General features: G+C 56.6%; 1 protein-coding gene and 1 long non-coding RNA gene across 3 annotated transcripts; both read right to left on the bottom strand.

The window, feature by feature from the left end:
* Positions 1–224: 224 nt before the first annotated feature.
* On the bottom strand, positions 225–5,803 carry LOC309680215. The gene is made up of 5 exons (XR_014269910.1): positions 5,682–5,803; positions 4,475–4,533; positions 3,904–3,998; positions 3,476–3,560; positions 225–1,437 (listed from the first exon to the last, which is right to left on the bottom strand). It is a non-coding gene; the product is annotated as an uncharacterized lncRNA (long non-coding RNA).
* A 1,451-nt stretch (positions 5,804–7,254) lies between these two features.
* On the bottom strand, positions 7,255–12,817 carry LOC309680369 (uncharacterized protein). 2 transcript variants are annotated; one of them, XR_014269928.1, is made up of 5 exons: positions 12,694–12,817; positions 11,491–11,549; positions 10,922–11,016; positions 10,360–10,578; positions 7,255–8,467 (listed from the first exon to the last, which is right to left on the bottom strand). XR_014269928.1 is itself a non-coding variant. In XM_082493944.1 (5 exons), the coding sequence occupies exons 1-5, from the start codon at positions 12,810–12,812 to the stop codon at positions 8,433–8,435; spliced, it is 393 nt and encodes a 130-aa protein (XP_082350070.1). In that variant the 5' UTR covers positions 12,813–12,817; the 3' UTR covers positions 7,255–8,432. The 2 variants fall into 2 exon arrangements, 1 of the variants encoding a protein (XP_082350070.1); XM_082493944.1 differs by having other exon boundaries at positions 10,494–10,578.
* Between the last annotated feature and the right edge of the window lie 9,445 nt (positions 12,818–22,262).

Here is a 22,262-nt window from a genome sequence, read left to right as displayed (position 1 = left end):
GCCGGGAGGCGGGGCCGAGGCGGGCAGAAGGCGGGGCCGAAACGAGGCGTGAGGCGGGGCCGAGGCGGGCCGGGAGGCGGGGCCGAGGCGGGCCGGGAGGCGGGGCCGAGGCGGGCCGGGAGGCGGGGCCGAGGCGGGCCGGGAGGCGGGGCCGAGGCGGGCCGGGAGGCGGGGCCGAAACGAGGCGGGCGGGAGGCGGGGCCGAGGCGGGGCGTCAGGCCCAGCCGACTTTGGGGTGATTTAGAGGAGGTGCGGTTTGTGGTTTTCGATTCTCCTGACCTCCCCTGCCCCGCCAAACCCTTACCAGTCAAACCTGGGTTTATTGCATACCCCTTTGCCCTCCCTTAGCTCAAGAATCTTATTAACTAAATACCGCAAAGCACTATGCAGAACTGTTTGCTTTTCTCAAAAAGAACAATTGCCAAAGACATTTAAGTAAATTCTTTTTAAAAATGTGTTTCTGCAACCTATCAATACAAACGTTCCAGAGGCAGATTGGATAGAAACTTATACATCATCTTGGGTGTATTTAAAAGTTTCCATGGAAACCATTTCTTTGTCAAAAGAACAACATTGCTCTGGGCTATTTGGCACTCACACCAAGCACTGTCCAGCTCCGGGCCGCAGGCAGCAGCTTTTCAAACTGCTTTTACGTCTTCCAGGGAGATTACAAGGGAGGGGAGAGTTTTTAAACGCTTTCTACAAAAACGCAAAGAAAGCCTTTCAAAAACCTTACCGAGCATAGACATTTCACTTGCTATCTCTTTACACAGACACAGACAGAGATACACCCAGGGTAAAGACAAACCTGGGAAACACCACAAAACCTCCACGAGCTGAAGGGGACAGACACAGCAAAGAAAGAGGAGGGAAGGGGAGAGTCAGGCAGCGAGAGAACGATAAAGCCAGAAATGGGCTGTGGGACGCATCTTTTGAGAGTCTGAAATCCTTGATGTAATAGAGCAGATTTTTTTTAGAGTGGGTTTTTATTTTGAACTCCTTCGCGATACAGAAACAAAGAGGCATTTATCAATAGACAGTAAAAGGAGAGGGTTTGCCCTATTTCAATGCCTCGTGCCCATATTTACAGCTTTCAAGGTTTTTTCATCTCCCCCACGAATTTGCAGACGTTTTGGGGCTGCGATCGGCCTCTTGTGGGGCGACCCCTGCGTGACCCCCCCAGCCCCCACTCACCTGCTCCTCCGCCATGTCGTCATCGTCGTTGTCCCCAGGGACCTTGGGCTGCCCCAAATGACATCATCACACACACACAGACATGCACACCCCTTTTTATTCCCACCCCCCCCCCCCCGCAAAAGAAGGCACAAAGCCACTGCACCCAGGGCTGGTCCCGTCCCCTCGGGGCGCTCAACCTCCGGCAGGCAAACCTGGGCAGGGGGGTCTACTGAGCGTCGCTAGGCCCGTACAGCGAGACACCTGAAACACAAAAAGCCCCAATTATGTTTCAGCAGATTAACAAAGAGCACAGAAGAAAGCAGAGGAATTCCCTCACACCGAGGGACGGGACAGCAGCTGAGCTACAGGAGGACTCCAGGGAAGCAGCTCAGCGTGAAATACAGCGCGGCCTTTCAAAGCCAGAGCGACTGCAACTCTTCCAGTCAGCATTAAGACTAATTGGTGCCATTCTGAGCACAACAGTAAACCCTCGGGCTGGCCCTGGGGAACGCCTCCTCCCTTCCTCATGGCGCTGCCGCTGCCCACGGGGACATCCCCCTGCCAGGCTGCCGCACAGAGCTGGGCCGTGACCACAATCGACGTGACGGACCCCCTCAAACAGCTACAGCCCTCGCGCCACCGCCGCCGCTGCTGCACACCTTGCTGGGTCAGTACAGCCAAAAGGGAAGGGTAAAACTCTGAAGAGGGCAATGAACAAGAACCAACAAAGCTCAGTCCTTCACTCCATGCTGAAGAGGTGCACGTATGCTTAGAGAGATCTCTCTCTCCAATAAAAATACTTATAACAGTATTTGACTTTCCTTTGGCACCAAATGAACTTGCCCAGCTGTCAATCCATACCATTAAACCATCCGTCTCCAAAATACACAGCTATAATTTGACTCGGGGGAGGGGTGGGTGCTGCACGATTAGCGGGGACGTCTGGCCGGCTGCCCTGCCCAGGAGAGATGCTGCTGAACTGCCGGGGAAAGGCGCCGCTGACAGCCAGACAGCATTCAAGAACTTCAGAGCACTCCGTCTCAAGATTGCCAATAAAACCCTGCTGACATTCAGTTGCCTCTTTTTAAACGTTTCCTTTGTTTAAACATTTGGTTTTAAACATTTCCTTTGTTAAACGTTTAAATGTAATTTAAAAAACGGCCCTGTTTTTAAAGCCTCAGAACAAATACCTCATTGCCAAAGCACACCTAACAGATTGTATGCTACGGCCATTTAGTAGTTGCAGTTTAAACAACGCAAATCCGTTTGTAAATTCTACGATCGTAACCTTTTTTAAAATTTAATTTGGGATAGAAAAATCAGCAAGATAAAAAATCCCCCATATGGTTTTACTCGGGGGGGGGGGGGGGGGGCAGGAAGGGGAGAAATCAAATCCCCGCTCCCACAATCCATAAGGCTACCAAAAAGGACCAGCAGATGGGCTGACGCTTTCGGCTGTGCTGAACATGGAGAAGAACGTGTTTTTATGATGCCTCGCCTGTTACGACGGAGAACCAAAGACCGGCGATGCCTCCAAATTTGGAAGATGGGCTGTTCTTGGGCCTTGGGAAGGAAGTGGACTTGGTTTAAAAAAAAAAGCAGAGCGGAGAGCAGAGCGGAGAGCAGAGCGGAGAGCAGAGCGGAGAGCAGAGCGGAGAGCAGAGCGGAGAGCAGAGCGGAGAGCAGAGCGGAGAGCAGAGCGGAGAGCAGAGCGGAGAGCAGAGCGGAGAGCACGCATAGCCTCGTTGCCGAAAACCTTGGAACCCTTCTTGTCACCAAAACCACATCGGGACTCACTGTCACCAGTTACAAGGCTATAATGCTTCTTGGCACAGCCTGGAAAACACGCAGAAGCCACCCCGCTTTGCCCCTCTCTCTTCTCTGACCTCAACTGCTTTTCGTACGGAGACTAGTATCGCAGTAAAGTTTTCCAGTACTACTGGAAGGTATTTTAAAAACTTGCAGACTGAAAAAGCATAAAGCTTTTACCATGAAAACAAAGTCTTTCTTCGGAACATCTGAACCCTTACGAACGCTTTCTTCCCTCTTTTAGTACAACATTGTTTGCACAGTGCCAGTTAACGGTAAGCACACAGAAAAAGATCAGGCTTGCGGGAGGAGAAAATAAGCGGAGGGAAGCAAGCGCAACGTGCTCCGGAACACACCTTATTTTTAGTATTCGTGTTCAAATATTTCATTGAAAAACTACAGGAGGAGAGTCGGCACATCCATCACGTTAGCTTCAAAGCCCACACAACAAGCACCTTAGGAAAAAGGCAGACGCACATGGGAGACGTACCTCGTCCTGGCAGACCACTCTGGATCCTTTCCCTCTGTCCCGTACCGTCACGGCAGACGAAAGGGCGACCGCAGAGAAAGGCAATCTGCCGAGAGAGGAAAATGACCTTTAGTGTAAAGCTGGGGAGGAATCTCAAGCTGCCTTCTTCCCTGAAGGTTTGCCAAGACGACAGCTGAGCGGAGGAAAAAGTACTTGGCATCACCTTTGGGACGCTTCTTGGGGCAGGCCACAAGAACTCTTGCATTTTTCAGACAACCCTGCTTTTCGTTGACTCACCGGCAGCTTCAGTTGCACTAGAGCCACCTTCCCGGCTGCACGTAGGTGACAGACACGGACAGGTGCGTTTTCTCAAGCCTACGTACAGCCAAGGTTTCCTCACCCTAGACGGCCCAAGGTGAACGTTTTTGTTACAGGGTACAGCAACCCACCATCCCGCTGAACCGCCTCCTTCCGAAAAAGCAATGATTTCTTCCAGGCCCGTTCTCCAGACGGTCAAGAGCCACAGGACAACATGCCATCAACACTCGAAGAAAAAAAAAAAAAAAAAAAAGTTAAGTAAAAATCAAGCAAAACGTCAGTTTCCATCGCGTTTCATTCATTACATTTCCACTGGCACCTAGGTGCTCCAAAATTAACCATGCTCACACCACAGACTCCTAACAATTCAGTTACGCAGGGAAAGAGAAAAGGCTATTTCCAACTTGCCCATAAAATTAGCATGAGCAAACAGACGAGAAACACCGGACCCTAAAGAAGGTATCGGGCAGCTCTTAATTTATCCGAGAGGGAAGTTGGCTCTTTCACCCCAGAGGAAGACATTCCTAACTACCCAGGCACCAATTCGGGAAGGAGGCGCGCTCTGTTCACTGCAACCCTGCATGAGCTTTTCTGCGCTGGCAGCAAATTTGCCTTTTCTGCCCGTTTGACGTGGAGCACCTGTAGCGCCCCTGCACTCGCAAACGTTTCTCCCCGTTCCCCCAGCCCCACGCCTGCCGTTACCTGAGCAGCCGGCGGAATCAACCCCGCAGGATTTTCTTCCCGGGACGCACAAGGGGACACTGGGAAAAGAGGAGGCAAGAAATGACCCTCTTTGTCACAGCCAGACAACGGGCACAAGCCGGGGGACCCCCACCCCACCTCTGCCCTCGGGAGCGGGGCCCAGACAGGGGCCTGGCAGGGATTTAACCCCCCCAGCAAGAGGCCGGGCTCCCCGCCGGCAGAAGGACCGCTCGCCTCCCCTCTGCCCGGAGCTCCTCGCTCGGGACAGCCCAGCCTGCACCCGGCCGCTCTTCAGCCCTGTGGGGGAGCGCAGTTTGGCAGGCGGGTGCTCCAGCCAACACACGCTCCGGCTAACTGCAGCTCCTGCTCATTACCGCTGCCAGGAGTCTTGCCTCTGGCTAATGCACGCTCCGGACAGAGAACATCCCATCTCACTCCAGCTCCTGCTTGCCAAGCTCTGGCTAATTGAAGCCCCAGACCCCCACCTGCGGGGAGGGTCCACCACGCACCTTGCCCACCCCGTGCTTTTCCCCACAACCCCCAACGCCCTCTCGCCCCTCTCTTCCTGCCCCCCCCCCCCCCCCCCCCGGCCCCTGCAAAACCAGCCAGACTGGAGTCTGCTCTCAAACCCCAAACCAGCTCATTTAGTGCCTGCTTCTGAGCCCCAAGCCTCACCTGCTGGGCCCGTTCTCAAGCCCCAAAAACGCAGGACTGGACCCCTGCTCCTCAGCCCAAAGCCACACAACTCCGCCTGTTTCTGAACCCCCAAACCAGCCCCGGGAGCCTGCTTTCCAGCTCCAGGGGCAGAAGACCTGCTCTCCGTCTCGGGCCCCGAACCGGCTCACCCTCTCTGCTTCCTCACCCCCTCGGCAGCTCCCGCGGGCCACGCTGAGGGCCGGGCCGAGCGCAGCCACCCTACAGCCCGCCACCCCCAGGGCCCACAGACACTCTTGGGGAGGGCCCGACCCCGCCGCGCTGCAGGGCAGCGCCAGCACGGCCCGGGCGCCGCTTCACTATCGCCCTTTCGGCCTTTATTTCTCCGGCACCACCAGCCCCGCACCCCAAGCCCCACACGCCGAAGGCACTCCACGGGGAGCCGGGCCCAGCCACCCCTGCTCCGAGCCTACAGTGCCCCCCGCTCAGGCCCCCCGCTCCCCCAGCCTCCCTCAGGGGCCCTCCTCGAGGCGCCTTCGGGCCTCCCGCTCACCTCGACGCGCTCCAGATGCCCCACCACGTGCTCGCGGCGGTACCGCGGGGCCGGGGCCGGCCCGGCCCCGCTTCTCTCAGGGACGCTCCGCTCCGCTCCGCCTTCGAACTGGGCGCCATTTTTCTCCGGCCCCTTCCGCTTCCGGAGCGCCCACCACGGCCCGCCTATGCCGCGCACCCATTGGTCGCCGTCCGCACTCCTCCCAGGGAGACCCCGCTCCATTGGCCCGGCCTCGCCGGAAATCGCCGCCGCGCCCCACGCCGACGAGGCGATCCGACCAATCGGAGCGCGGCACCCGCGCTGTGATTGGCCCGCCCATCCGCCCATCCGCCCGGGAGCCGTTGCCATGGTGAAGAGGCGCCCGCGGCGGCGCGGGCCGTTGCCGGGCCTGTCGGGGCGGTAATCCCCAAAACACGGCTTTGGCTTAAAAGCTGCAGAGATTTGTGTGGCACAGCACAAAATAAACCGGTTGCGCAGCCCGGTCCCCGCAGCGCTCCCCGGGGTCAGGCACTTCGAGGGGGGACGGCGCTCCCCAGCTCCGGGGGCACCGGCCGCTGCGCCGGCGCGAGGGCCAGCCTCTGCGGGGGGGGACAGGGCGGTGGGGGTGACGGGGGAGACTCCGGGGCAGCTCTGACGAGCTGCGGAGGCGCCCGGCGTCTGCGCCTGACGGGGGTGCCCGCCTTCTTCCCCTCTTGCGTACCGTCAGCTCTCGGGTAACTGCCGGAGGCTGCCCGGAGCCGGCTCGCCTCCAGCGGATCGGCAGCCTGCCGCAGCGGGCAGTTTGAAGCTTCCAGGCCCGCCACCCCCGGGCGGCCAGCGGCCAGGAGACACCCCCGCAACGGCGAAGGGGCTCGCTCGCCTCCGCGGTGCCCCCGGAAAAGACCCGCCGCCGGGGATGGCGCCCCGCGGCCGCCCGTGCGCGGCCGGCGCTGCGATACCGCGCTTCGGCCACGAGGGGGCGGCACGAGCGAGAACGCGGCGGGCCCGGCCGAGGCGGGGCCGAGGCGGGCCGGGAGGCGGGGCCGAGGCGGGCAGAAGGCGGGGCCGAAACGAGGCGTGAGGCGGGGCCGAGGCGGGCAGAAGGCGGGGCCGAAGGGGGCCGGGAGGCGGGGCCGAAACGAGGCGTGAGGCGGGGCCGAGGCGGGCAGAAGGCGGGGCCGAAACGAGGCGTGAGGCGGGGCCGAGGCGGGCAGAAGGCGGGGCCGAGGGGGGCCGGGAGGCGGGGCCGAAACGAGGAGTGAGGCGGGGCCGAGGGGGGCCGGGAGGCGGGGCCGAAACGAGGCGTGAGGCGGGGCCGAGGCGGGCAGAAGGCGGGGCCGAGGGGGGCCGGGAGGCGGGGCCGAGGCGGGGCCGAAACGAGGCGTGAGGCGGGGCCGGGAGGCGGGGCCGAGGCGGGCAGAAGGCGGGGCCGAAACGAGGCGTGAGGCGGGGCCGAGGCGGGCCGGGAGGCGGGGCCGAGGCGGGCCGGGAGGCGGGGCCGAGGCGGGCCGGGAGGCGGGGCCGAGGCGGGCCGGGAGGCGGGGCCGAAACGAGGCGGGCAGAAGGCGGGGCCGAGGCGGGGCGTCAGGCCCAGCCGACTTTGGGGTGATTTAGAGGAGGTGCGGTTTGTGGTTTTCGATTCTCCTGACCTCCCCTGCCCCGCCAAACCCTTACCAGTCAAACCTGGGTTTATTGCATACCCCTTTGCCCTCCCTTAGCTCAAGAATCTTATTAACTAAATACCGCAAAGCACTATGCAGAACTGTTTGCTTTTCTCAAAAAGAACAATTGCCAAAGACATTTAAGTAAATTCTTTTTAAAAATGTGTTTCTGCAACCTATCAATACAAACGTTCCAGAGGCAGATTGGATAGAAACTTATACATCATCTTGGGTGTATTTAAAAGTTTCCATGGAAACCATTTCTTTGTCAAAAGAACAACATTGCTCTGGGCTATTTGGCACTCACACCAAGCACTGTCCAGCTCCGGGCCGCAGGCAGCAGCTTTTCAAACTGCTTTTACGTCTTCCAGGGAGATTACAAGGGAGGGGAGAGTTTTTAAACGCTTTCTACAAAAACGCAAAGAAAGCCTTTCAAAAACCTTACCGAGCATAGACATTTCACTTGCTATCTCTTTACACAGACACAGACAGAGATACACCCAGGGTAAAGACAAACCTGGGAAACACCACAAAACCTCCACGAGCTGAAGGGGACAGACACAGCAAAGAAAGAGGAGGGAAGGGGAGAGTCAGGCAGCGAGAGAACGATAAAGCCAGAAATGGGCTGTGGGACGCATCTTTTGAGAGTCTGAAATCCTTGATGTAATAGAGCAGATTTTTTTTAGAGTGGGTTTTTATTTTGAACTCCTTCGCGATACAGAAACAAAGAGGCATTTATCAATAGACAGTAAAAGGAGAGGGTTTGCCCTATTTCAATGCCTCGTGCCCATATTTACAGCTTTCAAGGTTTTTTCATCTCCCCCACGAATTTGCAGACGTTTTGGGGCTGCGATCGGCCTCTTGTGGGGCGACCCCTGCGTGACCCCCCCAGCCCCCACTCACCTGCTCCTCCGCCATGTCGTCATCGTCGTTGTCCCCAGGGACCTTGGGCTGCCCCAAATGACATCATCACACACACACAGACATGCACACCCCTTTTTATTCCCACCCCCCCCCCCCCGCAAAAGAAGGCACAAAGCCACTGCACCCAGGGCTGGTCCCGTCCCCTCGGGGCGCTCAACCTCCGGCAGGCAAACCTGGGCAGGGGGGTCTACTGAGCGTCGCTAGGCCCGTACAGCGAGACACCTGAAACACAAAAAGCCCCAATTATGTTTCAGCAGATTAACAAAGAGCACAGAAGAAAGCAGAGGAATTCCCTCACACCGAGGGACGGGACAGCAGCTGAGCTACAGGAGGACTCCAGGGAAGCAGCTCAGCGTGAAATACAGCGCGGCCTTTCAAAGCCAGAGCGACTGCAACTCTTCCAGTCAGCATTAAGACTAATTGGTGCCATTCTGAGCACAACAGTAAACCCTCGGGCTGGCCCTGGGGAACGCCTCCTCCCTTCCTCATGGCGCTGCCGCTGCCCACGGGGACATCCCCCTGCCAGGCTGCCGCACAGAGCTGGGCCGTGACCACAATCGACGTGACGGACCCCCTCAAACAGCTACAGCCCTCGCGCCACCGCCGCCGCTGCTGCACACCTTGCTGGGTCAGTACAGCCAAAAGGGAAGGGTAAAACTCTGAAGAGGGCAATGAACAAGAACCAACAAAGCTCAGTCCTTCACTCCATGCTGAAGAGGTGCACGTATGCTTAGAGAGATCTCTCTCTCCAATAAAAATACTTATAACAGTATTTGACTTTCCTTTGGCACCAAATGAACTTGCCCAGCTGTCAATCCATACCATTAAACCATCCGTCTCCAAAATACACAGCTATAATTTGACTCGGGGGAGGGGTGGGTGCTGCACGATTAGCGGGGACGTCTGGCCGGCTGCCCTGCCCAGGAGAGATGCTGCTGAACTGCCGGGGAAAGGCGCCGCTGACAGCCAGACAGCATTCAAGAACTTCAGAGCACTCCGTCTCAAGATTGCCAATAAAACCCTGCTGACATTCAGTTGCCTCTTTTTAAACGTTTCCTTTGTTTAAACATTTGGTTTTAAACATTTCCTTTGTTAAACGTTTAAATGTAATTTAAAAAACGGCCCTGTTTTTAAAGCCTCAGAACAAATACCTCATTGCCAAAGCACACCTAACAGATTGTATGCTACGGCCATTTAGTAGTTGCAGTTTAAACAACGCAAATCCGTTTGTAAATTCTACGATCGTAACCTTTTTTAAAATTTAATTTGGGATAGAAAAATCAGCAAGATAAAAAATCCCCCATATGGTTTTACTCGGGGGGGGGGGGGGGGGGGGGGGGGGGGGGCAGGAAGGGGAGAAATCAAATCCCCGCTCCCACAATCCATAAGGCTACCAAAAAGGACCAGCAGATGGGCTGACGCTTTCGGCTGTGCTGAACATGGAGAAGAACGTGTTTTTATGATGCCTCGCCTGTTACGACGGAGAACCAAAGACCGGCGATGCCTCCAAATTTGGAAGATGGGCTGTTCTTGGGCCTTGGGAAGGAAGTGGACTTGGTTTAAAAAAAAAAGCAGAGCGGAGAGCAGAGCGGAGAGCAGAGCGGAGAGCAGAGCGGAGAGCAGAGCGGAGAGCAGAGCGGAGAGCAGAGCGGAGAGCAGAGCGGAGAGCAGAGCGGAGAGCACGCATAGCCTCGTTGCCGAAAACCTTGGAACCCTTCTTGTCACCAAAACCACATCGGGACTCACTGTCACCAGTTACAAGGCTATAATGCTTCTTGGCACAGCCTGGAAAACACGCAGAAGCCACCCCGCTTTGCCCCTCTCTCTTCTCTGACCTCAACTGCTTTTCGTACGGAGACTAGTATCGCAGTAAAGTTTTCCAGTACTACTGGAAGGTATTTTAAAAACTTGCAGACTGAAAAAGCATAAAGCTTTTACCATGAAAACAAAGTCTTTCTTCGGAACATCTGAACCCTTACGAACGCTTTCTTCCCTCTTTTAGTACAACATTGTTTGCACAGTGCCAGTTAACGGTAAGCACACAGAAAAAGATCAGGCTTGCGGGAGGAGAAAATAAGCGGAGGGAAGCAAGCGCAACGTGCTCCGGAACACACCTTATTTTTAGTATTCGTGTTCAAATATTTCATTGAAAAACTACAGGAGGAGAGTCGGCACATCCATCACGTTAGCTTCAAAGCCCACACGACAAGCACCTTAGGAAAAAGGCAGACGCACATGGGAGACGTACCTCGTCCTGGCAGACCACTCTGGATCCTTTCCCTCTGTCCCGTACCGTCACGGCAGACGAAAGGGCGACCGCAGAGAAAGGCAATCTGCCGAGAGAGGAAAATGACCTTTAGCGTAAAGCTGGGGAGGAATCTCAAGCTGCCTTCTTCCCTGAAGGTTTGCCAAGACGACAGCTGAGCGGAGGAAAAAGTACTTGGCATCACCTTTGGGACGCTTCTTGGGGCAGGCCACAAGAACTCTTGCATTTTTCAGACAACCCTGCTTTTCGTTGACTCACCGGCAGCTTCAGTTGCACTAGAGCCACCTTCCCGGCTGCACGTAGGTGACAGACACGGACAGGTGCGTTTTCTCAAGCCTACGTACAGCCAAGGTTTCCTCACCCTAGACGGCCCAAGGTGAACGTTTTTGTTACAGGGTACAGCAACCCACCATCCCGCTGAACCGCCTCCTTCCAAAAAAGCAATGATTTCTTCCAGGCCCGTTCTCCAGACGGTCAAGAGCCACAGGACAACATGCCATCAACACTCGAAGAAAAAAAAAAAAAAAAAAGTTAAGTAAAAATCAAGCAAAACGTCAGTTTCCATCGCGTTTCATTCATTACATTTCCACTGGCACCTAGGTGCTCCAAAATTAACCATGCTCACACCACAGACTCCTAACAATTCAGTTACGCAGGGAAAGAGAAAAGGCTATTTCCAACTTGCCCATAAAATTAGCATGAGCAAACAGACGAGAAACACCGGACCCTAAAGAAGGTATCGGGCAGCTCTTAATTTATCCGAGAGGGAAGTTGGCTCTTTCACCCCAGAGGAAGACATTCCTAACTACCCAGGCACCAAATCGGGAAGGAGGCGCGCTCTGTTCACTGCAACCCTGCATGAGCTTTTCTGCGCTGGCAGCAAATTTGCCTTTTCTGCCCGTTTGACGTGGAGCACCTGTAGCGCCCCTGCACTCGCAAACGTTTCTCCCCGTTCCCCCAGCCCCACGCCTGCCGTTACCTGAGCAGCCGGCGGAATCAACCCCGCAGGATTTTCTTCCCGGGACGCACAAGGGGACACTGGGAAAAGAGGAGGCAAGAAATGACCCTCTTTGTCACAGCCAGACAACGGGCACAAGCCGGGGGACCCCCACCCCACCTCTGCCCTCGGGAGCGGGGCCCAGACAGGGGCCTGGCAGGGATTTAACCCCCCCGGCAAGAGGCCGGGCTCCCCGCCGGCAGAAGGACCGCTCGCCTCCCCTCTGCCCGGAGCTCCTCGCTCGGGACAGCCCAGCCTGCACCCGGCCGCTCTTCAGCCCTGTGGGGGAGCGCAGTTTGGCCGGCGGGTGCTCCAGCCAACACACGCTCCGGCTAACTGCAGCTCCTGCTCATTACCGCTGCCAGGAGTCTTGCCTCTGGCTAATGCACGCTCCGGACAGAGAACATCCCATCTCACTCCAGCTCCTGCTTGCCAAGCTCTGGCTAATTGAAGCCCCAGACCCCCACCTGCGGGGAGGGTCCACCACGCACCTTGCCCACCCCGTGCTTTTCCCCACAACCCCCAACGCCCTCTCGCCCCTCTCTTCCTGCCCCCCCCCCCCCCCCGGCCCCTGCAAAACCAGCCAGACTGGAGTCTGCTCTCAAACCCCAAACCAGCTCATTTAGTGCCTGCTTCTGAGCCCCAAGCCTCACCTGCTGGGCCCGTTCTCAAGCCCCAAAAACGCAGGACTGGACCCCTGCTCCTCAGCCCAAAGCCACACAACTCCGCCTGTTTCTGAACCCCCAAACCAGCCCCGGGAGCCTGCTTTCCAGCTCCAGGGGCAGAAGACCTGCTCTCCGTCTCGGGCCCCGAACCGGCTCACCCTCTCTGCTTCCTCACCCCCTCGGCAGCTCCCGCGGGCCACGCTGAGGGCCGGGCCGAGCGCAGCCACCCTACAGCCCGCCACCCCCAGGGCCCACAGACACTCTTGTGGAGGGCCCGACCCCGCCGCGCTGCAGGGCAGCGCCAGCACGGCCCGGGCGCCGCTTCACTATCGCCCTTTCGGCCTTTATTTCTCCGGCACCACCAGCCCCGCACCCCAAGCCCCACACGCCGAAGGCACTCCACGGGGAGCCGGGCCCAGCCACCCCTGCTCCGAGCCTACAGTGCCCCCCGCTCAGGCCCCCCGCTCCCCCAGCCTCCCTCAGGGGCCCTCCTCGAGGCGCCTTCGGGCCTCCCGCTCACCTCGACGCGCTCCAGATGCCCCACCACGTGCTCGCGGCGGTACCGCGGGGCCGGGGCCGGCCCAGACCCGCTTCTCTCAGGGACGCTCCGCTCCGCTCCGCCTTCGAACTGGGCGCCATTTTTCTCCGGCCCCTTCCGCTTCCGGAGCGCCCACCACGGCCCGCCTATGCCGCGCACCCATTGGTCGCCGTCCGCACTCCTCCCAGGGAGACCCCGCTCCATTGGCCCGGCCTCGCCGGAAATCGCCGCCGCGCCCCACGCCGACGAGGCGATCCGACCAATCGGAGCGCGGCACCCGCGCTGTGATTGGCCCGCCCATCCGCCCATCCGCCCGGGAGCCGTTGCCATGGTGAAGAGGCGCCCGCGGCGGCGCGGGCCGTTGCCGGGCCTGTCGGGGCGGTAATCCCCAAAACACGGCTTTGGCTTAAAAGCTGCAGAGATTTGTGTGGCACAGCACAAAATAAACCGGTTGCGCAGCCCGGTCCCCGCAGCGCTCCTCGGGGTCAGGCACTTCGAGGGGGGACGGCGCTCCCCAGCTCCGGGGGCACCGGCCGCTGCGCCGGCGCGAGGGCCAGCCTCTGCGGGGGGGGACAGGGCGGTGGGGGTGACGGGGGAGACTCCGGGGCAGCTCTGACGAGCTGCGGAGGCGCCCGGCGTCTGCGCCTGACGGGGGTGCCCGCCTTCTTCCCCTCTTGCGTACCGTCAGCTCTCGGGTAACTGCCGGAGGCTGCCCGGAGCCGGCTCGCCTCCAGCGGATCGGCAGCCTGCCGCAGCGAGCAGTTTGAAGCTTCCAGGCCCGCCACCCCCGGGCGGCCAGCGGCCAGGAGACACCCCCGCAACGGCGAAGGGGCTCGCTCGCCTCCGCGGTGCCCCCGGACAAGACCCGCCGCCGGGGATGGCGCCCCGCGGCCGCCCGTGCGCGGCCGGCGCTGCGATACCGCGCTTCGGCCACGAGGGGGCGGCACGAGCGAGAACGCGGCGGGCCCGGCCGAGGCGGGGCCGAGGCGGGCAGAAGGCGGGGCCGAAGGGGGCTGGGAGGCGGGGCCGAAACGAGGCGTGAGGCGGGGCCGAGGCGGGCAGAAGGCGGGGCCGAAACGAGGCGTGAGGCGGGGCCGAAACGAGGCGTGAGGCGGGGCCGAGGCGGGCAGAAGGCGGGGCCGAGGGGGGCCGGGAGGCGGGGCCGAGGCGGGCAGAAGGCGGGGCCGAGGCGGGCAGAAGGCGGGGCCGAAACGAGGCGTGAGGCGTGGCCGGGAGGCGGGGCCGAAACGAGGCGTGAGGCGGGGCCGAGGGGGGCCGGGAGGCGGGGCCGAGGGGGGCCGGGAGGCGGGGTTGAGGCGGGCCGGGAGGCGGGGCCGAGGCGGGCAGAAGGCGGGGCCGAGGGGGGCCGGGAGGCGGGGCCGAAACGAGGCGTGAGGCGGGGCCGAGGCGGGCAGAAGGCGGGGCCGACGGGGGCCGGGAGGCGGGGCCGAGGCGGGCAGAAGGCGGGGCCGAGGCGGGGCCGAAACGAGGCGTGAGGCGGGGCCGGGAGGCGGGGCCGAGGCGGGCAGAAGGCGGGGCCGAAACGAGGCGTGAGGCGGGGCCGAGGCGGGCCGGGAGGCGGGCCGGGAGGCGGGGCCGAGGCGGGCCGGGAGGCGGGGCCGAAACGAGGCGGGCAGAAGGCGGGGCCGAGGCGGGGCGTCAGGCCCAGCCGACTTTGGGGTGATTTAGAGGAGGTGCGGTTTGTGGTTTTCGATTCTCCTGACCTCCCCTGCCCCGCCAAACCCTTACCAGTCAAACCTGGGTTTATTGCATACCCCTTTGCCCTCCCTTAGCTCAAGAATCTTATTAACTAAATACCGCAAAGCACTATGCAGAACTGTTTGCTTTTCTCAAAAAGAACAATTGCCAAAGACATTTAAGTAAATTCTTTTTCAAAATGTGTTTCTGCAACCTATCAATACAAACGTTCCAGAGGCAGATTGGATAGAAACTTATACATCATCTTGGGTGTATTTAAAAGTTTCCATGGAAACCATTTCTTTGTCAAAAGAACAACATTGCTCTGGGCTATTTGGCACTCACACCAAGCACTGTCCAGCTCCGGGCCGCAGGCAGCAGCTTTTCAAACTGCTTTTACGTCTTCCAGAGAGATTACAAGGGAGGGGAGAGTTTTTAAACGCTTTCTACAAAAACGCAAAGAAAGCCTTTCAAAAACCTTACCGAGCATAGACATTTCACTTGCTATCTCTTTACACAGACACAGACAGAGATACACCCAGGGTAAAGACAAACCTGGGAAACACCACAAAACCTCCACGAGCTGAAGGGGACAGACACAGCAAAGAAAGAGGAGGGAAGGGGAGAGTCAGGCAGAGAGAGAACGATAAAGCCAGAAATGGGCTGTGGGACGCATCTTTTGAGAGTCTGAAATCCTTGATGTAATAGAGCAGATTTTTTTTAGAGTGGGTTTTTATTTTGAACTCCTTCGCGATACAGAAACAAAGAGGCATTTATCAATAGACAGTAAAAGGAGAGGGTTTGCCCTATTTCAATGCCTCGTGCCCATATTTACAGCTTTCAAGGTTTTTTCATCTCCCCCACGAATTTGCAGACGTTTTGGGGCTGCGATCGGCCTCTTGTGGGGCGACCCCTGCGTGACCCCCCCAGCCCCCACTCACCTGCTCCTCCGCCATGTCGTCATCGTCGTTGTCCCCAGGGACCTTGGGCTGCCCCAAATGACATCATCACACACACACAGACATGCACACCCCTTTTTATTCCCACCCCCCCCCCGCAAAAGAAGGCACAAAGCCACTGCACCCAGGGCTGGTCCCGTCCCCTCGGGGCGCTCAACCTCCGGCAGGCAAACCTGGGCAGGGGGGTCTACTGAGCGTCGCTAGGCCCGTACAGCGAGACACCTGAAACACAAAAAGCCCCAATTATGTTTCAGCAGATTAACAAAGAGCACAGAAGAAAGCAGGGGACTTCCCTCACACTGAGGGACGGGACAGCAGCTGAGCTACAGGAGGACTCCAGGGAAACAGCTCAGCTTGAAGTACAGCGCGGCCTTTCAAAGCCAGAGCTAATTGATACCATTCTGAACACATTCTTAGCATGACAGTAAACCCCCAAGCTGGCCTTGGGAAACTTTTTTGCCTTAAAGTCCTAGATTGAAGACTCCACAGAACAGAATGTGGGTTGAGCCACAGGACGACATGCCATCAACACTGTAAGAAAAAAAAAAATACGTAAAAATCAAGTGAAACACCAGTTTCCATCACGTTTCCATGGCCATAAGACCAAGTTCCCATTTTATCACAGAGTTTGGCCACCGTGTCTCCACCCACTCCATCCCCCACACCGTTTAGCACACCACACTCCCCTGATGTCACCAACATCTAAGGTTGCCTAAGGAACCTCTGTGGCACTATCCCTTGCAGACCAGTTGCACTCTGCCCTGAAACTTTCTTTGATGCTGTACATTCCATTAAAATATGAACGTAAGTGTAATTTCTAAGTCACCTCCAGCACTTACTCCACACAAGGACCGAGCTCTGTGGTGCCTACATTCCCACTTGTGTGCCTGAAAAAAAATCAGAGCAGCATGGGAAAGAGAGGGAGCCAGGAGAGGGGCAGGGAGGGCCCAGGATGCACAAGAGGGGAGACAGGGCGCCGAAGGCCTGGAACTCACCGCAGCTCTTGCTCTCGGCACTGCCAGGAGAATTTGACAGGCCAGACCCTTCTCTCTCCATCTCTCCTCCAGTACTCTTGCATCACTCCAGTCGCATGGCTGTCCTCCACCTAAGAGAATTAGTGGTGTCTCACAGCTCTTGTGAGACAAGGCTTCCTCAACATAGCCTGGCTTGCTCGTGCACTATGCAGCCATATCACACTCTGGATTATGCGCACAGACCCTGCGGTGCACGTTGGCCATCTGCCCCTGCTGTGAACTACAAAGAGGGACCCTTCCTCACCTGCAGTGGCAGGCTCTTCCTTGCCTGCAGCAGGAGGCAGCTGCCGGCCAGATGGCCTTCCATTTCTTTTCTGTACTTCTCTCTGGCTTCTCCAGCTTCAACTGCAGCAGCTCCTCTCCACAGCCAGTAAGTGCTCTGCCTGTCACTTCTCGCCCCATGCTGCGAGGAGAGCAAGGTCAGGCCAAGACAACCCATGCAAGCCTGAGATGGGTGGCATCAACAGCATTCTCAAGGAAGGAACGGACAACCACCACCTCACAGCACAGCCTCTGGGAAAGAAGCAGTGACCATTATTAGTGTAGATCATTCCTGGCCGAAGCCTCTCCTTCTGAAGCGAGATGGAGAAATGACAAAAGCGACAGCCTACAGGGCAGAAAGAGAGAAATTAATGAACAGAGATAGAGAGCTGGCCAGAGAGAAATAGAGAAAGGCAAAAAGATCACACGGACAGCACTGCAACAAGGGAGGAATTAAAAAAAAACAGGGACAGGGAGCCAGATAGAGAGAGAGAAAGAGCAGAAATAAAAAGGGGAAAAGCAATGGGGGTGACAGGACGAGGGGCAATGGGCACAAGTTAGAATATAGGAAGTTCCGTTCAAATACACGGAAAAAATTCTTGATGGTGAAGGTGACAGAGCACTGGCACAGGCTGCCCAGGGAGGTTGTGGTGTCCCCTTCTCTGGAGATTTTCAAGACCCGCCTGGATGCAGTCCTGAGTAATGTGCTCTAGGCAATCCTGCTTTAGCAGGGGAGTTGGACTAGATGATCTCTAGAGGTCCCTTCCAATTCTGAAAACACCATGATTCTGTGATTCTGTGAACGGGCCACAGGGCAGAGAGGGAGAACTTGATAAATAAGACAGGGGACCAGACAGAACACAATACAGAATGGGAAAAAAAAAAAAAAAAAAAAGCAGCAAGCTACAGGGAAGAGGGAGGAATTAAAGAACAGGGACTGGGAGCTGGAAAGAGAGACATGGCGAAAGAAAAAAAAACCCAACAGTGATGGGCTACAAGATGGATAGGCAGGAAATAAAAAATAGGGTCAGGGAGCGGGACACAGAAAGATGGAGAAAGATAAACAAATAGTGTGGGGCTACATGACAGAGTATGTGGACTTGCAACACAGAGAGAGGGAGCCAGACAGAGAGACAGACTAAGGAAAAAATCCAGAGAGGCTACGAGGGACAGATAGAGGAATTAAAAATTGGGAACAGGGAGCCGGATCACAGCTCCTGCTCCTGGTGACACCTGGAGAAACATACATTTCGGGTGCTTCTCTCTCCCCCTTCCTCTTCTGTAGCCCGTTACTCGACTGTCATCCATCTAAGGCAGTACAGCTAGTATATTACAGTTCTTTAAATCCGAGGGTTCATAGACGCATAGCGTCTCTCTCTCACACACACGCTACATGGCTGTACTGTACCTTTGGACGCATATACCAACACTGCGATGTAGTCTGCTGAGGACTAATAATTGGGATCGTTCCTCACTCAAATGGGCAGGGTTTCTCTGTTCACCCCAGGCTGAAACCCTGCACGGCCCTTCGGGCCCGCGCCCTTCTCCGGGGCTCCCGGTGGTCTGTGTCCGCGGGTACCCGGCGCGGCAACAGGGCTCTCACAACCGAACGGGGTACAGGCAAGGCCCTGGCCCGCTCCCAATAGCTCCACCAACCCGCGGTGCCGAGCCCCGCCGTCCCACTACCCCCGGACGGGCGGGAGGCACCTCCGAGCCTGCGACCGCCGAAGGGTCTCGTTCGCCACACCAGCGGTCGCGGCCCTCACCTGCCACCGCCGCCCTGAGGGAGCTCGCCCTGCGCGCCGCCATGCTGCTCCCTGCCACCGCGCGTGCGCCGCCGGAAGGGGCGTGACTGCTCGCGGCGCGCATGCGCGAAGGCCGCACTACGGTCGGCGCTGCCGCACAGGTGCAATGGGCGCCCTGCAGAGGCCGCTCTCTCCGAGCTGCTCCCGCCGCAGGTAGCGGGCGGGAGACGATCTCCCCCCGCTGCAGGCAGCAAGGCCGACTCGTCGGCCCGACACTACCTCCGTCCCTGTACGACGACCGCTGCCTGGAGCGGAAATGCGCGGCCACCCCCTTCCTGGGCTACCTTTACTCTGCAGCTGGAGCTGTAGGCCCCGCGGCAAGAAAGCAAGGGCGAGAGAGGAGGGATCGTAAAAGGCCGAGGCAGGCGGTGATGAGGGATAGGGTGGGCAGGGCTCTCTCCGCTCTCCTCGGGCACCTCGAGAGGCTGTAACGACCCTCCCAGGGTCCTGCTGCATGTCCGGGGCGAGCCGAAGGTTTTGGCGCTGCTCAGGCCTCCCCGGGCTGACGTCTCAGGAATCCACTGCCTCCTAGAAGCACTGCACAGGCTACAGCCATGGTCTTCCAGACTGTAAACCCGTGTAGCGGCATTTAGCAAAAAGGGCTGTTCCGAGATGACAGCGTTACAAAAGAGGGTGACGCATTGACTACCTCCCTGAACGTCTAGAGAGCCAAAGCCCAAATCGCCACACTCAAGCGGGTGCGAAGTCAGACTCAGGGCCAGGTTTTGATCTCCTTGCGGTTTAATAAGTTAACAGGTTCAGCCATTACACAGCAATGGAATTCTTCTTCAACATTTACAAAGGTGCAGGAACTTCATTCATTTAGTCTGAAATAAGTAATTTGATTCTCATCTCTTAAATAGCTACGCAGTTCCTATTTTTTTTTTTCCCCCCTCTATACAATCGGGGGTTAAAATAATCCACCCAGAGAGAAGGCATCAAAGTACAAAAGAGCACGCACAAGGAGAGGCTCTGATTCAAATTCAGCATGGGTATTTGGTCCAGTACCTGTACGAGCAAGGAAAGGTGGTGTAGAGCAGTCATGCCTGTAGAAGGAGCTGCGATATCACAAGTACACAAAGACCTTTTCCAGAAGTTGGACCACCACTGGGATTGTTACTCTACCATGACACTCACCGTGACATAGGGGGAGGGAGGAAAGGAAGAAGGGGAGAGCAAGGCAAAAGTCCCCAAAACACACAAATGCCAGCTACCCAACATTCAAGCATCTTCCCAGCTACCCCGAAATGACTTCTCTGTAGGTTTACCAAACAACAAACCGAGAAGTCGTCGCAGGAAGGAGGTGGCATTGCTAAAGACAAAAAAGCAGAACAAAAACATTGTAAGCATACGCTTTGCTGTGCGCCCAGTTCTAGTCTAGAAATAGCACGTGCCCGTGGCCCTCTTACATGGGTTTGAAGTTTTCATTATGCTCCCCTCCGCTGAACTGTTTTCTGACTAGCTCTCTACCCAAGTCGTCTCCCCTCGCTCTTCCTCTCTTCAGCCAATCTGCCTAAAAACCCATACTCAACTGCATAAGCAGCACGAGGGTGCTCACAGGGGGAAAAGCTGGACTTGCTTGCTCAAGTCTGTCCCTGGGGAGGTCTGAGTAAGAAATATTTTGTGGACACCACAGAAGCTGGTAAAGCCGCTCTACCACCTCACCCTGTCAGTCACTTTGCAGCATGACCCGTATTCGCAGAATGTGCTCTAATTCCAAGTGTGTGTAAACACGCATGTGATCCCTCTGCCCTCAAACATGTGGCCTTCAAGCACCCTCTCCAAGTATTGGGCCTCAGACACCCATCATGCTGAAGCCTACAGCATCCCCAAAACACTGAGGTTTTTGCAGTTCCCCCCATTTCTTCCCATGCCTGTTCTCTCTCGCCTGCAGAGGATAACCCTCAGGGGCCAATGCTTCAACAGGGAGGCTCTGAAAAAGCCTTACCAAAACATGAGGAGACAATGTATCCAGACAGAAATATACTTACAAACATACTTACAGGCAGAAAAATCGATTTTCTTCAGAGAAGTAAAGACACACAGCATAGGTAAGTTCTAGTAAGTCTGTTCAGCCAAAATAGAAAAAACAAACAAAACACCCCAAAAAACAAACCCCAAAATATATACTTTGGCTTCGTTTACCAGTCACCGTTTCTACTCGTGTAGCCAGCAGTGAAATGCAGCATTTGGAACGCAGGCCCTCATAAGCTCCTTCAGAAGCCTTCGCGCATTCAAGCCCGGCGCTCTGATGCTCCTCTTCCTCCACATGCTCGGTTGAGAACCGATTTCACAAGGTGCAAATATTGAGCCTACCCTGAGAAAACAACCTGGCAACTGCAGACCCTTTGAGCCTAAAAAGTCAGATGGCAGCCTGCAATGTGCACTGGGGTTGCTCCATGGCCCCAGGCGTAATGAAATGCCACAGACCCCACAGCAGCACTGAGGTGAGGGCATGGGTATCCAGAAGAAGTTAAACAGGGAAGAGCAGATTTCAAATAGCATTTCTTCTGTCCTAAAGCCAGACGTACAAGCAGGAATTAAATACAAAAGAGATTTCTCTTATTTCCATACAGACCTATAGTAGGAATTGCCCATTTAGCACAGCTAGAAAGGGATCCTCGGATCCCAAGGCCAGTAACTCAAGTTTTGCTCCTAGCTTTCCTATTACTTCCTTCCCCCAAGCCAGACCAAAATATTCTGGCCGAAGTCTAAGTATGTGTTTGTCGGACATGAACCTCACTGGCCCTTTCTGCCTCCAGTCTACAGCAAGGACAATGCTCTCACTAGCCCTCACAGCCCTCCTTGTGTACACAAGCTCCAGATTCAGGCTGTAGAGGCACAGGTGGGAGCCTTGGGCATTTGCCTCCAGCTGCTCCGCACTGAGAAAGCTCGAGCTGCTCTTGCGGTTTAAAGAATACAGGACTGTTAAACGAGACTCACAGAAGGTCCCATGATAAACCCTGACAGGGTGCTAGCTCTTCTGAAAGTTCCCTTCCCTTCAAATGAGTGCATCTAATGCAAGGTTTCACAGCAATCCCACTAGAGAAGCAGTGCTGCCAGTGCTCAGCCAGCACTTCTCATTCAAAGCAACTTTGAGATGGTATTGAAAAAGAAGAAAAACTGAAAACGGAATGTCAAGTACAGTTAGCGACAGAGGCAGAATCATAGCGGGGATGGTGCCAGAGAGAATGCCAAACTGGAACCAAACCCTGAGGCTCTGGGAACAAGGGTGTGCCTGCAAAGGACAGCGCCATGTGTGACACCACGCCGATCCAGCAAAGGAAGGCTACATCAAACCCGCAGCTGGATCGCTAGAGGTGAACTGCAAGATTGCCAACTTCTACCCAGTGCTGCAGCAAGAACCGATCACTCGTATCGAGGAAAATTATCTTCGGTGAGAAACAGCGCAAGGAGCTGCAAACAAAGCCACAGTACTGTGTGGATGAGAAAAGAAACACAGGATAAAAGACATGGAAAAAGCTCGGGGATGACAGAAAGACTCGTGGACCAAATCAAACAGATGGAGAAGAGGTTCCTGGTCAGCCAGCTGGACCAGTCCAATTTCTCACACATGCCCAACCTCGTGGGGAACCAGCAGGAAAAACAGGAGAGAGTCCCTCCTGCTGGCATACACTAGCATTTTCCATCCAAGCCCCAAGTGATTCTGGCCTTCCCTACCACCAGACACTTTCAAGAGACGTCCTGAAATTCCTGCCTGTAAATCCTTTTGCAGCGTTATTCCGAACACATTCTGGTCTTTGGAAATGACACGTGATGGATGTATCAGCAAG

This window comes from Vanellus vanellus, assembly GCF_965231255.1.
Source record: "Vanellus vanellus genome assembly, chromosome: 21".
Lineage (NCBI taxonomy): Eukaryota > Metazoa > Chordata > Aves > Charadriiformes > Charadriidae > Vanellus > Vanellus vanellus.
This window is presented reverse-complemented; position numbering and strand designations above follow the sequence as displayed.

Excerpts from the sequence above, each read along its gene's own strand:
- LOC309680369 (XM_082493944.1), bottom strand. The coding sequence starts at position 12,812 with ATGGCGCCCAGTTCGAAGGCGGAGCGGAGCGGAGCGTCCCTGAGAGAA. Across the intron at positions 11,550-12,693 it reads GGCATCTGGAGCGCGTCGAG|TGTCCCCTTGTGCGTCCCGG; the intron begins GTGAGCGGGAGG and ends CTCTTTTCCCAG. Across the intron at positions 10,579-10,921 it reads GGAGGCGGTTCAGCGGGATG|ATTGCCTTTCTCTGCGGTCG; the intron begins GTGGGTTGCTGT and ends CTCTCTCGGCAG.